Source organism: Bubalus bubalis, chromosome 2, assembly GCF_019923935.1.
Source record: "Bubalus bubalis isolate 160015118507 breed Murrah chromosome 2, NDDB_SH_1, whole genome shotgun sequence".
Lineage (NCBI taxonomy): Eukaryota > Metazoa > Chordata > Mammalia > Artiodactyla > Bovidae > Bubalus > Bubalus bubalis.
In genome coordinates this window covers 48,102,795-48,120,678 of record NC_059158.1, presented here as the reverse complement: position 1 = coordinate 48,120,678, position 17,884 = coordinate 48,102,795, and the positions used below count along the sequence as shown (strand labels likewise).

The following is a 17,884-nucleotide window of genomic DNA, read 5'->3' as shown; positions in this document are numbered from 1 at the left end:
AGTTTCAGGCCTTATTGGTACCAGTTTCTTTTTTTTTTTAAACCTCATATCTTCCTATTTAAAGGTGCAGCTGGACCGCACTGAATGGGGATCAGATTTGCCAAGTGTTGAAAGCCATTTAGAAAATCATAAAAATGTCCACCGAGCTATTGAAGAATTTGAATCTAGCCTTAAAGAAGCTAAGATCAGTGAGGTATGTGAATTTAAAGTCTGTATGTATATATTTCATCCCAGCTTCTGCTGTGCTCTTTCTGTTAAGACCCTGTTGTCACAGGATAAAAGATAGATTGCCAGTGAATCAGAATTTCTTAAGATTCCTAACCTGCTGTCTTTTTATCCCATGTTATAGATCCAGATGACGGCACCTCTTAAACTAACTTATGCAGAAAAGTTACACAGATTAGAGAATCAGTATGCAAAACTCTTGGTAAGTTTTTTTTAACTTTCCCTTCCCTTTATATGGCAAAGACGTGATTCTTACCATGATTCTCCTTATAAAGAATACATCCAGGAATCAGGAGCGGCACCTTGACACACTCCACAATTTTGTAACTCGTGCAACGAATGAACTTATTTGGTTGAATGAAAAAGAAGAGGAGGAAGTCGCTTACGACTGGAGTGAAAGAAACACCAACATAGCCCGGAAGAGAGATTACCACGCTGTGAGTGCAGCTTCTGTGGCTGAGTGTTACAAGTGCCTCTCAAGGTTTATCTTTTCCTAACGTGTTTATTTCAATTAGGAATTGATGAGAGAACTTGATCAAAAGGAAGAAACTATTAAGTCAGTTCAAGAGATAGCGGAGCAGCTGCTTCTGGAAAATCACCCAGCCCGGTTAACCATTGAGGTGAGTCAGAAAGTGTAATATGGATATTTGAATGTTACCTTTCAGATTCTTTTATTGTTTGTGGATAAATAGAAAAATGCAAACTATCAAACTTTTACTACAACCTGGCTCAAAAATAACACTTCTGACAAATCTGATGTGCCTTCTGCTCTGCGTGAAGCGTGTCACCCATTTATGTCAACCCCTGTGGCCAAAGAGATGCAGGACAGTAACTCTGAAGGACCTTGTCCTGTCAGGCTTTGATATTAGTTTCTTCCCGACCACTTGATGTTGCACGAGGTTGTAACCTTGCTGGGTCCCATTCACTTACCTAAAATGGGGGAAGTTGCCCCTAACTGTAAAGTTGTGTGAGGAGGAGAAAAGTGTACTGTTAGCTTAGTTCAGTTCTTGATACATAGTAGGTTCTTAAGAAGTCCTAGTTATTATTATTTCATTTACTAATCCTGTCCATGATCTGGCTCTGAGAGGAATGTCCTCAGGATGTAACACACATTTCAGACCCGGAAGGGGAGGGCTGACCTGGAGTTTATCAGGCTGCCTGTGAAGTGCAGGTGGGGTGGGGGGGTGTTTAATTTTTAGGCCTGATATCTGCTAGAGTTAGTGACTTTCTAAATGTGCTGGAGGTTATGTAAGAGGGGGAGAAGTATCAAATGTGGACAGTTGTATACTTCAGAGGAAGAAAAATGAAACTGTGCTTACGATGGGATGTGCTTACAATGAGGAAAGGGATCTGAGAATCTTTGTTCCCTAAAATAAGTTGTCAGGACACAAAAGATTCATGAAATTCTAGACCTCCAGTCTGGGGAATGTTACAGTTGCCCTTTTCATGTAAAAATGTGGTTTTCATCCCCAGGCAATGCTACATAGAAATGTTAAGGACCTAGAAGAGTGGGGCGGCAGGTGGGGGGGGTGGGGGGGGAGCACTAGGGAAAGGAGATTAGAATCATGACGGGTCTGGATATACTTTTATACTATGGTCAACTAAAGGTGGGGTATTCCTTAAAATAGAGAAGTGACGGCTGCTAGGAAGTGCGATTATAGGTTGAGGCTTCTGATGGGCGTGGATGAAGTGGATGTGAACCTGATTACCTTTAGGTAGAGCTGTTAGTCTAATTAACTAAGAGGCTGTGGAAGGATAAAATTAAGCCTTAGTCATCTTTATGGTTCTTCAGGCCCATCTAATGTATTGTAGGCGATGGATAGTAGTTAATTATCAACACTATTTTGTATTTTATGAGGAAAAGAAGCTAATAATTTAACAATGCACAATGTGTATTTTATAGCCAATTTACTCTAAGTAGCTTAATTGGAGGGAGCACGTAACGTGATCAGGAAGTGTTGCCAGATTTCCATGGTTGCCTTGTACGTTCCATCCAGAAAGCTGCCGGGACCGAGCTCAGCGGCCTGTTTCTCCAGGAGGGACGGTCTTACGTAAGACAGTCGTTAGAGCAGCTAGGCCGCCCTCTTCTGGAAGCCAGGGAACTGCACCTTAAATAGGAAAGTGTTTCCTGTTTCCCTGTAAGTAGGTGCCTTTCCTACAGTATTTTTGAAGAGGCACCTTGTACTGAATAAAGATTCAAGTAAAAAACATTTGAAATAAAACTTCATAGTATTATTTCTGATATGATCCCATAATTACACTGATAAGGGATTGCATAAGCTTCTCCACCCTTCCCAAACAGTCCCAATAAAACGGATCAGCCCCACTCCTGCCAAGAGCTTCAAGACTAGTTTTGGAAGCAAAACCCAGGAAAAAAACTACACACCATGTACTTTGGTGTCAGAAGGGGGATTTTATTATCCAATAATACAAAAATTCAGAAAACAGACAGAGGGAAATGGAGTGAAGGGGGTGTATCTGAGGATTCCACACAGGAAAGTGTTGGATAGCTTGCATCCATCTCAAGTGTTAAAGAAGTCTGCCTGGAAAAACAGCCCCAGAGTTAGCATTTTTCATATATGTGACAAGAAAAACGAGTCAAGAAACTGAAAATTTGAAAGAAATTGGACTGATTGAAAAATGTATGCTGGACAGCAAAAGAGACACAGATGTATAGAACAGTCTTTTGGACTCTGTGGGAGAGGGTGAGGGTGGGAGAATGGCATTAAAACATGTAAATTATCATATGGGAAACAACTCACCAGTCCAGGTTCGATGCATGAGACAGGGTGCTCAGAGCTGGTGCACTGGGATAACCCAGATGGATGGGATGGGGAGGGAGGTGGGAGGGTGGTTCAGGATAGGGAATACATGTACACCCGTGATGGATTCATGTCAATGTATGGAAAAACCAATACAATATTGTAAAGTAATTAGCCTCGAATTAAAATAAATAAATTTATATTAAATTAAAAAAAAAGAAAAAGGTATGTTTAAATTTTTAGGACTGGCTTTGTGCAAGTGGGGATGTTTAGCTTAGCGGGACAGTTCACGTCCCTGCTTCTCAAGTCTCTGTTAAAGGCATCTCATCACCTGTGTAGACCGTCGTCTTTTAACCCTGAGAAGCCTGGGTGTGTCTTGCTGTGCAGACGGCAGTGGTGACTGTGTTTTCCCCGGCAGGCCTACCGCGCGGCAATGCAGACGCAGTGGAGCTGGATCCTGCAGCTCTGCCAGTGTGTGGAGCAGCACGTGAAGGAGAACGGTGCTTACTTCGAGGTATGGAACAGTCACCGTGTCGGCGGGTGGTACTGCAATTTCAGCTGAGTTACAGGAACCATTTCCATGGTGTAATGTTGGGATGCATGTATGTCTGATTGGGGGGGAAAGAAACCAAAATGTCTTCATTGTAGGATAGAAGGGTTATATGTCCTTTAGGATAAATGGGAGCATTTTAGTAAAGAAGAAATACTTTAAAAACCACTTAAAATGTCAGAAAATCTTAACTTTGTCCATGCTTGTCTTTTTGAGGAACAATTTTACTAGGGGGAGCTTTTTTCCTATTCTTCAGAAGTTTTAAAATATTCTTGCAATTTCACCCCTGCTTAACAACTGTTTGGGCTTCCCTGGTAGCTCAGCTGGTAAAGAGTCCGCCTGCAATGCAGGAGGCTCTGGTTTGATTCCTGGATCAAGAAGATCCACTGGAGAAGGGACAGGCTACCCACTCCAGTTTTCTTGGGCTTCCCTGGCTCAGCTGGTAAAGAATCCACCTGCAGTGCAGGAGACCTAGGTTCAATCCTTGTGTTGGGAAGATCCCTTGGAGAAGGGAAAGGCTACCCACTTCAGTATCCTAGCCTGGAGAATTCCATGGATAGAAGAGCCTGCCAGGCTATAGAACATGGGGTCTCAAAGAGTCAGGCATGACTGAGTGACTTTCACTTTCATTTAACAACTGTTTTAAGTGTTTATAGATGTTCTAAAGTGAAATAAATGTTCAATCAAAGTAATACAGAGCCATGACCACAATACAGACATAAACTTTGTTCTGTAGATGTATTATTTTTCATATTCTTGCCATTGTGGTTTATCACAGGATACTGAATACAGTTCCCTTTGCTATACCAGTAGGACCTTGGTGTTTATCCATCCTGTGTATGATAGTTTGCACCTGCTAACCCCAGAGTCCTAGACCTTCCTTCTCCCACCTTTCCTTCCCCTGGGCATCCACAGGTTTGTTCACTGGAGGCATAAACTTTGGACACTTAGCATTCACTCATCATCATCCAAGTTCAAGAGTTGGACTCTGGAGAAGAAGTCTTGCGGCTCCTTCTGTTCCCATGTAGGAGGGGTACACACAGGGCTCTGGTACTCAAACCTGACACCTGGGGGCTTTGCTGACGTTTCATACACTATAACTGCCAGTTTTCATCTTTTGCTAGTTTTTCAATGATGCCAAAGAAGCCACAGATTACTTGAGGAATCTAAAAGATGCCATCCAGCGGAAGTACAGCTGTGACAGGTCCAGCAGCATCCACAAACTGGAGGACCTCGTTCAGGAGTCAATGGTATGAGCAGGAAGACCCCCGGGCTTCGTCAGTGACGCGTAGTGGGGCTGGATGCGTGCCTGGTTGCGTTTCTATGCGTGGAGCTTCGCATTTTATTGGTACTCTTGGTGTTTCCGCCTCACTCAACCATTTAAACATTCAGTTTTAGCATTTTTTTCTTTTTGGCAACACAGCAGGAGTATTGTTTGATGTGATTGCCTTAGTATTTTAAAATGCTCTCAGTGCTTTGTGTGTGAGTATGTGTGTTTAGTCATTTATTCCATAAAGACTTGTCAGTATTTCTAGACCCTAGACACTATTTTTAGTGCTGGGACTGAACACAGCAGACAAGAACCCTGCCAGGGGTGGGATGCAATAAACATGATAAATTAGTACAGCACAATATATGTAGTCTGTTAGATACTGGTAAATGTGAAGGAGGAAAGAAAGCAACCAGACAACACAGGGGGAGAGTGGGCAGCGAGGGGCTGACGGTTCAGACAGAAGACTCTTCTGGGGAAGCTGCATTTGTGCACAGCCCTAAAAGAACAGAGAGTACACGCTGTTTGCTTCTAAAAGCCTTCTGATTTATTCCTCAGGAAGAAAAAGAAGAGCTTCTGCAGTATAAAAGTACAGTGGCGAGCCTGATGGGGAGAGCAAAAACAATTGTTCAGTTGAAGCCCAGAAATGCTGACTGTCCACTCAAAACTTCTCTTCCGATCAAAGCCATCTGTGACTACAGACAAATTGAGGTACTTTAACTCCTAGAAACAGACCTGTTTCTGGCATTGTTCATATATCTAAAAAACAAGGTCATATTGCTCACTAGTGGTAAAGTTTTCCACTTTAAAAAGACAAAAAAATACCCAAGATTGGGTGTGGAAAGAGACGAATACCGCAGTGACCACATCTGGTTGTTCTGTTCTTCTTTTAAAACCAGATAACCATTTTCAAAGACGATGAATGCGTTTTGGCAAACAACTCTCATCGTGCTAAGTGGAAGGTCATCAGCCCCACTGGGAATGAGGCCATGGTCCCTTCTGTGTGCTTCACCGTCCCTCCTCCAAACAAAGAGGCGGTTGACCTTGCAAACAGGTTTGTGTGCATTAGCTGCAGATGTAGGGCTGGCTTTGGGGGTCTCTGAAGGTTAAAGAAACAATCAATGCTTTGGCAAGGCTAATAGAATATGAGTTTGAGCAAACTCCCAGAGATAGTGATAGACAGGAAAGCCTGGCATGCTGCAGTCCATGAGGTTGCAAAGAGTGGTTAAGACTTAGCGACTGAGCAATAACAGCACTGGATCAGAAGGACCTCGAGCTAGTAAACCTGGGATATGTCTCAAACACAGAAAGAAACCGTCACACGTGTTGGTGGGGAGTGGAAGGGCTGAATCTGAGTTTTCGTCCATGTGTTTCAGAATTGAGCAGCAGTATCAGAATGTCCTGACCCTTTGGCACGAGTCTCACATAAACATGAAGAGTGTGGTCTCCTGGCACTATCTCATCAATGAAATCGACAGAATCCGAGCGAGCAATGTGGCTTCAGTAAGTGCAGATCTGCACGTCCACCCAACCTGTCCCAAGATTCAGGCTCTTGTCATGAGGAGTGGCCTTTGTGTTTTCCCTTGAGTAGGATGAGGTCCAGCAGATCCATGATAAAAGTCATTTACTCACTGAATATCTGTTACATGCCTGTTTTATATGAGGTACGTTCTAAGAGTAGGGGGATCTGGAAATCCCATACTTCATTCAGGATTTCCGTTTTCATTGGGAGACATAGTATATAGTGTTTGGGCATATAGACATAGGTGTAGTTTGATTCATTTATGAAGTTCTGTAGTCTTGTTTTCCCTTCTGTTTTAAAACCTAAAGTTGTGAATGAAGAAAAAATTAATTTCCAATGATTTTCTATTTATGACTAATATAAACTCATGTCCCATGAGAACCACTTGAGATCAGTCCTATTGAAATTTCACCCTTAATACTATAATGGATCATTGGTCTTCTTTAGATAAAGACCATGTTGCCTGGTGAACATCAGCAAGTTCTGAGTAATCTGCAATCCCGTTTTGAAGATTTTCTTGAAGATAGCCAGGAATCCCAAATATTTTCAGGCTCAGATATAACACAACTGGAAAAGGAGGTTAATGTGTGCAAGCAGTATTATCAAGAACTCCTTAAATCTGCAGAAAGAGGTAAAGTGTGGGAACCCTTGCCTTTTTTCCCCATGGGTGTTTAGTCCAGGCCCGTTTTCTGTTATCACTGGGACTCTCAGTCTTAGGTGTATTATGTCACTCAACCTGTAATAGGTAGAGACAGTTACTGAAGCATTAAATGGATGTTTGTGGTAGGAAGATTCAAGAAGGAATTCATTTTTTTCCAAATGATTAAATAGTAAAAAGCTGCCAACCAAGTTGTATGACAGTGAATTCTTAATGCATCTACTTTTAACCATTTTCTCTAGTTTGCAGTGTAATGTTCAGAATGAAATTTTAGTTTCAGACAAGTTTCAATTACTTTTTCATATGTCAAACTTGGATTTTTTAAAGAATATTTTTTTTAAGAGAAGTTTTAGATTCACAGCAAAATTGAAAGCAAAGGGCAGAGGTTTCCTATAACCAAACCTGGATTTTATATAGGGGTTGAAGGAAAAGATTTTGTCTTGTTAATGTTTGTTAAATATAAATTTTATTCCAAATTCTTGACATCCATAAAACTTAGAGACCAAAAACACTTTAGTAGTAATACTCTAATTTTTTAAAAACATTATTCTTATAACTAATCTGCTACTAATATATTTCACATTTTTGTGAAAACAAAACAAACCAATGTATTACTTTCCTCAGACATCTTAAGTCAGATGTTGGTACTTTAAGTGGCATTAGGGAAGTTGTATTAAGTCTTTGTAAATTGTAAGGTCCACAGTTTCAAGGTTTATATCCTTGGTGTGGGTTTGTGGTGATAACTGGTAACATTAGTCTGACTGGCTATGTCTCAGTAATGGTAAAATTGCCTTATTAAATCATGAACAAAAACATCCAAACAACAGAAAATGAGGAATTTTCTAAACATCATGTTTACTCTCACAGAGGAGCAAGAGGAATCGGCTTACAACCTCTACATCTCTGAAGTTCGAAACCTCAGGCTTCGGCTGGAGAGCTGTGAGGACCGTCTCATCAGACAGATCCGCACCCCACTGGAGAGAGACGACCTGCATGAGAGCGTGTTCAGGATCTCGGAGCAGGAGGTGAGCCTGCGAGGGTGTGGGCCGAGGTCAGCACAGATGGGGTCTCGCGACCTTCGCCGCTGACCCTGTGACCCCTCACGCGCGCTCTGCCGGGGCCACCTTGTGAGCTCTGACTGTGCCCATGGCTGATGGCAGATGAGGATCCGTGGTTCAGCTCTGCCTCGCACTGGGTGAACGCGGAGCACTGCGTCCTCGCAGTTTACATGGAGGCTGCAGGGCCTCTCCGTCAGGCACTTGGTGACGCACAAGCCCTAAACTAGGTGTTTGGGCCCGAGCGCTGTGCGGTGAGGGAATGACTGGTGGTAAAAGTGGACTGCCTCGGCTTCATTTCTTTGGTAAAGAAAAAATAAAAATATGTAAATGTTTTGCAGCTAGAGATGATCATACTAGGTGAAGTAAGTCAGAAAGAGAAAGACAGACACCATATGATATTGCTTATGTGTGGAATCCAAAATAGGACACAGATGAACTTATCTACGAAATAGATACAGACTCAGACACAGAGAATGGACTTGTGGTTGCCCGGTGGGGGATGGAGTGGGAGTGCTGGATTAGCAAGTGCAAACTGTAGGATGTATACAGTGGATAAACAGCAGGGGCCTGCTGTACAGGACAGGAAACTGTCTTCAACATCCTGTGATAAACCGTAATGGAAAAGAATAGGAAAAAAGGATGTATATATGTGTGTAACTGAATCACTTTGGTGTACAGCGTAAATTAGCATGACATTGTAAATCAACTATGGTGCGGTTTAAAAAAAGAATACGTATTTACCTCAAGAGTAATAATGGGAAATATGTGTTTTTAAAGTGTTTGAAGAAAGAGGCCCTGTCTAATCCTTATGTTTGTTCTTTGTCGTGTAGAAACTAAAGAAAGAACTGGAGCGACTTAAAGATGATTTGGCCACGATCACAAGTAAATGTGAAGACTTTTTCAGTCAGGCACCTGCCTCTGCCTCCACGCCCGCCTTGCGGTCTGAGCTCAGCGTGGTTGTCCAGAGCATGAACCATGTCTATTCCATGTCGTCCACCTACATAGAGAAGTATGGAACCACTGCCTTGATAGAAATCATCTAAGCTGACTTCATATAGCTGCCATTTATATACAGATGCTGTTTAGCTAAAAATGTTAATTTTTAAGAATATAAAAAATTATTTTCTTTTCTTCATTTATTTTTATTTTTAGCTGTGCCTGTTGGTGCTAGTGGTAAAGAACCCGCCTGCCAATGCAGGACACATAAGAGATGTGGGTTTGATTCCTGGGTTGGGAAGATCCCCTGGAGGGGGGTATGGCAACCCACTCCAGTGTTCTTGCCTGGAGAATCCTATGGACAGAGGAGCCTGATGGGCTACGGTCCATCGGGTCGTAAAGAGTCAGACACGACTGAAGCGACTTTGCGTGCACGCATGGATTTGCTTTCTGCATGTGGGCTTTCTCTAGTTCAGCCAGTGGAGGCTACTCTTTGTTGTGGTGTGTGGGTTTCTCGCTGTGGTGGCTTCTCTTGCTGTGGAGCACAGATTCCAGGCGTGTGGGCATCGCTAGTTGTGGCTCAGGGGCTTAGTGGCTCCACATCTTCCTGGACCAGGGATCAAGCCCATATCCCCTGCAATGGCAGGTGGGTTCTTACCCCCTATACCACCAGCGAAACCCCTCAAATTATTTTTCTTAGTAACAAATATGCTAAATATTTTTGTGGATTTATGATGCTTCTTCATGCTGAAAGGGAATGAGCGTCAGAGACGAAAGCATTAATGATCTTCCCACATGTTCCCTGTAGTTTTGGTAGCTCAGCTGTTACGGTCTGTTGAACTTACTTTCCAGTCTTGGTCTAAAGTAGGTTTGAAAGAAGCCCCTCTTCTGTTGGAATCTTCTGCTGAAGACAACTTGGGGGCACGGTGTGGATTCTATTAGATTGTTGCTGCTACTGCTGCTAAGTCGCTTCAGTCGTGTCTGACTCTGTGCGACCCCATTGATGGCAGCCCACCAGGCTCCCCTGTCCCTGGGATTCTCCAGGCAAGAACACTGGAGTGGGTTGCCATTTCCTTCTCCAATGCATGAAAGTGAGAAGTGAAAGTGAAGTCGCTCAGTCGTGTCTGACTCTTAGCGACCCAATGGACTGCAGCCCACCAGGCTCCTCCGTCCATGGGATTTCCCAGGCAAGAGTACTGGAGTGGGGTGCCATTGCCTTCTCTGATTAGATAGTTAGTGGGATGTTAATCTTTTTAAAAAAATTTTATTGAAATATAGTTGATTTACAAGGCTGTGTTAATTTCTGCTATACAGCAAAGTGACTGTTACATGTAGATATATTGTCTATATCCCTTTCCATTATAGTTCATTACAGGGTGTTGAATACAGTTCCCTGTGCTGTACAATAGGACCTTGTGACCATCCATCCTGTAGTGATAGCTTGCATCTGCTGACCCCAGACCCCCACTGCACCTTCTCCCGGCGCCCCCTCCACCTCCACAGGGCTGTTCTCTGTGCCTGTGAGTCAGCTCCCGTCTCACAGATGAGTTCCTTGCTGTCGTATTTTAGGTTTCACATATAGGTGATACCATGTGGCATTTGTCTGTCTCTTCCTGACTGACTGAGCGGGGTGTGAACCTTGTAGTAAAAACTGTCTTTGTGCCGGCATGAGGACCACACTGCATCACCCAGCCTCATGGTGCGTCAAGGCTGTACTGCGGGGAAATAAACACTTAACAGAAGGGGTGTTGTTTAATTATCTTTTTCAGGTTGAAAACGGTCAACTTGGTGTTAAAAAACACTCAAGCTGCAGAAGCCCTTGTCAAACTCTATGAAACTAAATTGTGTGAAGAGGAAGCAGTTATAGCTGACAAGAATAACATTGAGAATCTGATAAGTACTTTAAAGGTATGCGTCTCACTGCTGGCTGTTTTTTAAGACTGTGCTCTAACAGTATTTCTCTAGAGCTTGGCTCAGGTCTTCAGACAAGCATTAAATATCTGAACTTGAATACCTCTCTATTCATTCCATATCTTTTCTCTGTAATACTATGACTTACTGTAAATAAGTGTGTTGATTCATTTTTAGTTTGAGATGAGTTCTTTTCATTTGAAGTTTTTACCTATTTGACAGTAGATTTTTATACTCTGTTCATGTTGGCAGCAAGAGGAGCTGAAACTTAAAAGTAAATTGTTTGTAATTAGATGCCCTTGCAGAAAGAGACAGTTATTTTAAGAAATTAAAGACGTGAATAGACTAATTAATCTAAGAAGGAAAAGGACTGATAGTTGTACTTGTATGTTTCTGTCCTTCCACTTATAAAGCCCTGAGTAAAGATATTGTAAAACAGTTGTGAAAAGTTGTTTCAGTGATTTTTAATGCACATGTTCATTTTAAACAATGGGATCAGTAGATATATAAAAAATAAACAATGAAAAAGACTTACTGAGTTGGCAGACTTACTTATGGAATATGTTTTATTTTACTGATGTGCAAAATCTATTAGGCTGAACTTTACATATAATATTGTTATTTTTTTTTTAGGTCGAAGTACAGCCAAATATGACAATTTTATAAGGTTCAACCTAATGTAATATTTTGTATATGAAATATATTCTTTCCATTGTCTGATTTTATGTCAGTCATTTGTAAATGAGTTGTAAAATTAGGCAAGTTAAGTGTTTACCTGGTGGGCACCTTACACATTTTTATAACTTTGTAAATTGTTCCATTTTAGCAATGGAGATCTGAAGTGGATGAAAAGAGAGAGGTCTTCCATGAGCTGGAGGATGAGCTGCAGAGAGCAAAGACCATCAGTGATGAGATGTTTAAAACCTACAAAGAGCGTGACCTTGACTTTGACTGGCACAAAGAAAAAGCAGATCAGTTGGTTGAGAGATGGCAGAATGTTCATGTTCAGATTGACAACAGGTTAGTAGCCTTTTCATTCAGTTTTAGCTCAGATTTAATCTCTATATTCTGGGTAAAGTCTAAATGTATTAGGCTTTCTACCCCCATATGTAATTCATTCCATAGAACAGTTACTTGTGTTAATTGCAAGAGCTGCATCTAATTACATTTCTTTTTTATAGGATGGCCTTGAGCAAGATGCTTAACTTCCAAATGAGTACTTTTCAGTTTTGTATTATTACAATTATTGATGTAGTCTGGCATTTGTAGTGTTAATCTACTTGGATTTTCTGAAGGAAAAAACAATGCAGTTCTCTAGTCATTGCAAACTGATAATATCCAAATAACCATGACTTAGTAATAGGAGCATGAATCATGCATTTCCTAGGGTGGGATGTAGTATCTATAGTAGGCAAGAAGGGTAAAAGAAACTGAAATGGCCTGATGTTCATTCTAGCCCAAAGATAAAAGAAAGTCAAGATCATTTGCCCAGTGACTGAAATAAAGAAGTGAAAGGAAATGGGATAGTTTTGGGGACGAAATGGAATAGTGTTCTTTCTCATTCATTTTTTATGTTTTTATTAATGTAGCTAAAATGCTTTTATAATATAGTGCCATGTGTGACAAATACGTTATTTTTAAATACACAGTAGCTAATCTCTAAAATACATGATCTGTAGGTTTAATGTAGTGGCTTTACAGTCATGGAGACTGGGTGTTCAATTACAGCTCCTGAAACGTATTCTCTGAGTTCATGTTGAACCATTCACTGTAACCAGGTCATGAGTTCAGAAGTGAAACTGTCATTGCTACAAGCTTTGGGTCTTCAAGACTTGCTGATTGTTTCCAGTTTTCCTGCTTTCCAGCTTTAGTCTCTTGGATTTGCCTCTAGAGCAATCAGTACTAATAAACTGCACAAGTCCTGGAGAAAAGTAATTTGTATTCAACCCACAGCAGTGCAGGGGCCCTTGGAAATTGGCCTAGGGTGCTTCAGCCTTGAACTCTGGACACTCCCCTGTGGTGGCACTTAGGACAGTTAGTTTGTCCCTCCCTCCTCTTCTGCATGTTCCAACTCCCTACTGGTTGCTCTTGAAAACTGGCTATTCTGTTGTGATCCACTTAGGTTACGGGACTTGGAAGGCATTGGCAAGTCACTGAAGTACTACAGAGATACATATCATCTGCTGGATGATTGGATCCAGCAAGTTGAAACTACTCAGAGGAAAATTCAAGAAAATCAGCCTGAAAATAGTAAAGCTCTGGCCACACAGTTGAATCAACAGAAGGTATGCAAACATAGCTCCTCATGGTTGTGTCTGCGTTTAGTCACTCATGACCTTGACCTTCCTTTCTTTTGTTAAGACAGTAGGTCAGCAACTATTTCAAGGAAGACAGGAGTAAATCATAAATGTTAAAAATGTGCTCTCAGACCTATATACATTACTTCTTTGATTTATTGGAGGTCAATTTTGAAACCATAAGGAATAAGAAAGTTTCATGTTGGGACAGTTCAAGTGTCTAATGATCATTGAGGTTAGATTAGGACCCTACATTTTAAAAAATGGTTAGTTGTAGAAAATTAAACAGCCACGTTTGACAGAGTTAAATGCTGTGAGATTTTTGTTCCATCTTGAGGGGCCAGTAATTTCTAGCTCTCTTTAGGTCAAGATTAGGATTAAGGAGCAAAGGGTTTCAGGCCTACTTGTGGATAATTCCCACGGAGTTTACTAATTTCTGCTTTGGAAGCCCCACGAGGGGGTGTCACGTAGTGGCTTGAACTTGAATGTTTGAACTTCACCCATAAGGCAGATGACATTAAGTGCAGTGGGGTAGAAGGAGTTCCCTGGCAGTGCAGTGGTTAGGAATCTCTGCTTTCATTGCCGAGGACATGGGTTCAATCCCTGGTGTGGGAACTAAGATCCCATAGGCCAAGCAGTGCAGCCAGATAAATTAATTGATTAATAAAGGCTGTACTTAAAAGTAAAGTAGGGTAGAGAGCTGTAGTCTTAAGTGATATAGGTATGAGTGCCTGAGATCTCAAGTTGTTGGACAGCATAGAATTCCTTGTTGCTTTTCTGCTAACCTGTGTGCATTTATAGATGCTGGTTTCTGAAATAGAAATGAAACAGAGCAAAATGGACGAGTGTCAGAAGTACGCAGAACAGTACTCCACTGCGGTGAAGGTGAGACTAGTTCCTTGCATCAGATTTCACGTTCAGGTGTTCAGGGGGATGTTTCCACAGTGCTCTTTTTAAGCCTTCACGGGTTATTCAGTCTGTGTTGAAAAGTGAAACAGAGAATCTTCACTGTCACCTGTTAATTCTTCATGGAAACCTGAGTCACGTGAAAACCCCTGCTTCTTTACGTCTCTCTCCGTGTCCCACACACTCACAGCTTGCCCACACCCCCATGTACACCAGGAGAAAATGTAGCTCTGTCATCTGCCTCTTTCTGCTTCGCTTACCCCTTCCTTCCCTTACCCCTTCAGGTATTGCTGGAACACCCACCTAACCCTAACCCATTAGTCTGGGTTAGGATTCCATGTGAGCATTGCTGCAGTATTCCATGGAAGTATTGATGGAGTGTCCCTGGAAATATTGCTTGAATATCCATGCAAATATTGCTGTGATATTCCATGGAAGAACATCTCCCTTAGGGATGGTTCCCATGTGCTCTGAGTCACCCGCCACATCTCGGCTCTGGCCATTCGGATCTGCAGTCCCATTTTTTATCTAGAAGAAGGGGAGACTGAAAATAACTGGCACGTTGTTCCTAAATGTGTCCATGAGCTCCTAAAGGGACTTAGGAACTTTCCTGACCACCCTAAATGTTTCTGATTTTTATTACCACCTTGGAAACATCTCAGGATTGGATTGATTCCTGAAAATGTGTTTTTGCAATATTTTTTATTTAAAGTCATTCAGTGAAACTGGATTCCCTTTCTCTGCATCAAAGATCACTATAGAATGAAGCGTTAGTGCTTTGCCATGATTAATCTTACCGATTTCTTCATGCAGGACTACGAATTACAAACGATGACCTACCGGGCCATGGTGGATTCGCAGCAAAAGTCTCCAGTGAAACGACGGAGAATGCAGAGCTCAGCAGATCTCGTCATTCAGGAGGTGGTGACCGTCTAGAGACAGGGAGCATGCAAAACAGAGAAGCGGCACTCTAGCAGTTTTAGATTTATATATTTGTATTATGGTGAAATATACATAGTAGAAAATTCACCATCTTAATCATTTTTATGTGTAGAATTTAGTGACATTCAGTACCTTTGAAATGTTGTACAACTTTGATCACAATCCAAGTCCAGAGCAGTCCGTCATTCCAAGTAGCTACTCTTTACCTATAACAATACATTTTGTTAAGAGTTTTAAGAAGCTCTTTGAAAATCCTCATTCAAGATGAGTGAATTGCAGAGAATACTGAATGCCTGTTGCTCCTATGTGGTTATCATTACTAGGAGTCATGAGCTTCCCTGCCCCAAAGCCTAATTAATGTTTTAATTATTACTTGGTGCTTGCTCAACTCATTTAGGGCAAATGGAGATTATGTTTCTATTATTTTGTTTTTCTTTACTTGTAGTTTATGGACCTGAGGACCCGATACACGGCTCTGGTCACCCTCATGACACAATATATTAAATTTGCTGGGGACTCATTGAAGAGACTGGAGGAGGAGGAGGTAACCATTAACCATGGGCAGGTCACTGGCAAGGAGCCATGAGGTGGCTTCATGATAAACTCACATGGTTGAGATCTGATGTATAAGTGATTAGTTATAAAATTACAGTGAAAAACAGTAGAGACCTGGCATTTTTTAGATTGTTACTGAGATTCTGTCAAATTGAAAAGCATTGCAAAAAAAGAAACAACCATTTTGGGGACCAAAAGAAAAACATTTTTATTTTCTCTCTAGGACTCTATCTAATATGAGAGGGTTAATGTCATAAATGGCTCTGTTTACATTATGGAATGTAGGCAGTTTAGCAGAATTTTTTCCAGTTTTCTTTGAAGTATAGTTACTACTGTTAGGATGTCTGCAGAAATATTACATAAACAAATTTGTTTTATATCTTTTAAATTAATTTACATCTTCAAGGATTTAAAACAGAAACACCATTAAGTTAGAAGTAGCAGGTATTTATACAAAATGGTAATGCTTTTTAATAATTGAGGTGTTTTTTTATTTTTGTCAAAAAGATATGGTATATATTAAAAAGACTCTGTGCATTTAATAATATATTCAGAATAGGGAGTTATTCATGAACGTATGTTTTTATAAGAGGCTATTATATCTAATTTTGAAGGTATTATGCTGTGCTTTGTCATCTTGATATACTTTCTATTCCTGACCTCAGAACAGACAAAAATAGTCAATCGAATGCTACAATAAGTAAAGTGTGGGGTATTGGCCATTTAAATTAGACCATTGTTGAAATTCTGAAGGTGATTGTACTTAGTTTAACTCCATTCATATAATAAGAGGACCAAAATGGTAGCAAATGTCTAATAGATGTTGCTTTCTTAGTTTTTAAAAAAAGTGTGACTACTTTTGTAAACTATTTCTGTCTGTTCAGAGTTACTAGCACTAACATCGCTATTTGCAAGTCTTTATAACTAACTACCTTTGGGCTTAGAAAGGAGAACCAGAGTATTTTCACATCCAAATAATTGGCATACACTTCTCATCTATGAAAGGTCCACAATTTTTTTACATTTTTAGTTTTTAAGAGATATTCCATTTTAAGTGGTAGGCAGATCTTTTAAATTGTATATTTAGTAGTTAAAGGTAAAATAAAATAAGTTAAGGCTTTCCTTTATTACTGTGTATGTCTGATTGTACACATATGAGCCACTTTGCTCAATTTATCTGATGGGGTAGAGTACCAGAAGTTGATAGACCCAAAAGATATTTCAAAAAGCCTGAAATATATCTAAATTATGCTTGTCATCCTTTGAAATGTTAAAGATTTATATTGAAGTGAAAGTCAAAATAATATAGTTTATGGAAGTCTGTGAAAGGACTATTATAATTTAAAATAGATTTTTAAATTCTTTATTAAAAATTCACCACTTAAGGGTCTTAATAATGGAGTATCTTATAAAAGATACATAGCTCAATTTTCAGATTCCACAAAGAAGTGTTTCTGAAACTGGGTGTCTAAGACCCACATGCGAAATCTTGGTCAGAGAGCAGAATTTTCCATAATAAACATGGAATCAAAGAGGGAGCCATGTTAATTTCAAAGATAATACCATATTAGCTACAGAAATATTAGTAGGGTATCTGTAATGGATATTTAATGGATAAAGAGATTTTTCTAGTCTTTGTTGACAGCAGAATATATTAATTGCTGAGATTAAGACAGCACGTCTCCTTGGGAAAAATTTAGTTAAAACTTGAAGTTATTTTATGTGAATAAGTTTGAGATACACAAGAGAGGAAATCAGTAATAGAACTAAATGATCTCTAGTAATTTTTCTGATCTTTGCTTAAAAAGATTATAGTTATCTAGGCAACATGAGATTAGCAGTCACTTAAATGATTCCAAGACACTGAGAGTTTAACTTCTTTTTTTTTTTTCCTGAGAGAATTTTCATTTTTTTTAAACCTCAGACTATGACCAAGAAAAAAAAGAAATGGATCAAAACTTCTTCACAATAGCTAAGTTGGAAAGGAAATTTGATGAGAAATGAGAAAGACCCTTTTAGAAGTTGTCTACTCAAAATATTAATATATGGAATACTTTTAATGTCTAAGCAGATAAAATGCTTCAGTGTCATTAAGAGTTGACCCTGATAACAAACAGAGCACTAAATATTACAGACTGTGATGAGATTTGTTTTCATATGAATTCTTACTATAAATCATATTTAGGTTAGCAAAGGAAACAATCAAAATTCTCATCAAAATTATTGGCAATCATGTTATGAGAGGATGCAAAATAAGATGTGTGGTCTGTAATACAAATCAGATTCTTAAGA

General features: G+C 40.1%; 1 protein-coding gene across 31 annotated transcripts in view; it reads left to right on the top strand.

Moving 5' to 3' along the window:
- Positions 1-17,884, top strand: part of DST (dystonin) — a 513,843-nt gene that overhangs the window by 324,687 nt on the left and 171,272 nt on the right. For all 31 annotated transcript variants that reach the window (XM_045163432.1, XM_045163439.1, XM_045163440.1 and 28 more), the window contains 18 exons: positions 65-193; positions 350-427; positions 501-662; positions 741-845; positions 3,406-3,501; positions 4,662-4,787; positions 5,366-5,518; positions 5,707-5,861; positions 6,184-6,310; positions 6,777-6,960; positions 7,855-8,012; positions 8,876-9,054; positions 10,751-10,889; positions 11,719-11,912; positions 13,015-13,177; positions 13,991-14,074; positions 14,909-15,016; positions 15,483-15,581. In XM_045163432.1, coding sequence (XP_045019367.1) covers positions 65-193; positions 350-427; positions 501-662; positions 741-845; positions 3,406-3,501; positions 4,662-4,787; positions 5,366-5,518; positions 5,707-5,861; positions 6,184-6,310; positions 6,777-6,960; positions 7,855-8,012; positions 8,876-9,054; positions 10,751-10,889; positions 11,719-11,912; positions 13,015-13,177; positions 13,991-14,074; positions 14,909-15,016; positions 15,483-15,581 — 2,439 coding nt within the window. The remainder of the gene's footprint in view (positions 1-64; positions 194-349; positions 428-500; positions 663-740; positions 846-3,405; positions 3,502-4,661; positions 4,788-5,365; positions 5,519-5,706; positions 5,862-6,183; positions 6,311-6,776; positions 6,961-7,854; positions 8,013-8,875; positions 9,055-10,750; positions 10,890-11,718; positions 11,913-13,014; positions 13,178-13,990; positions 14,075-14,908; positions 15,017-15,482; positions 15,582-17,884) is intronic.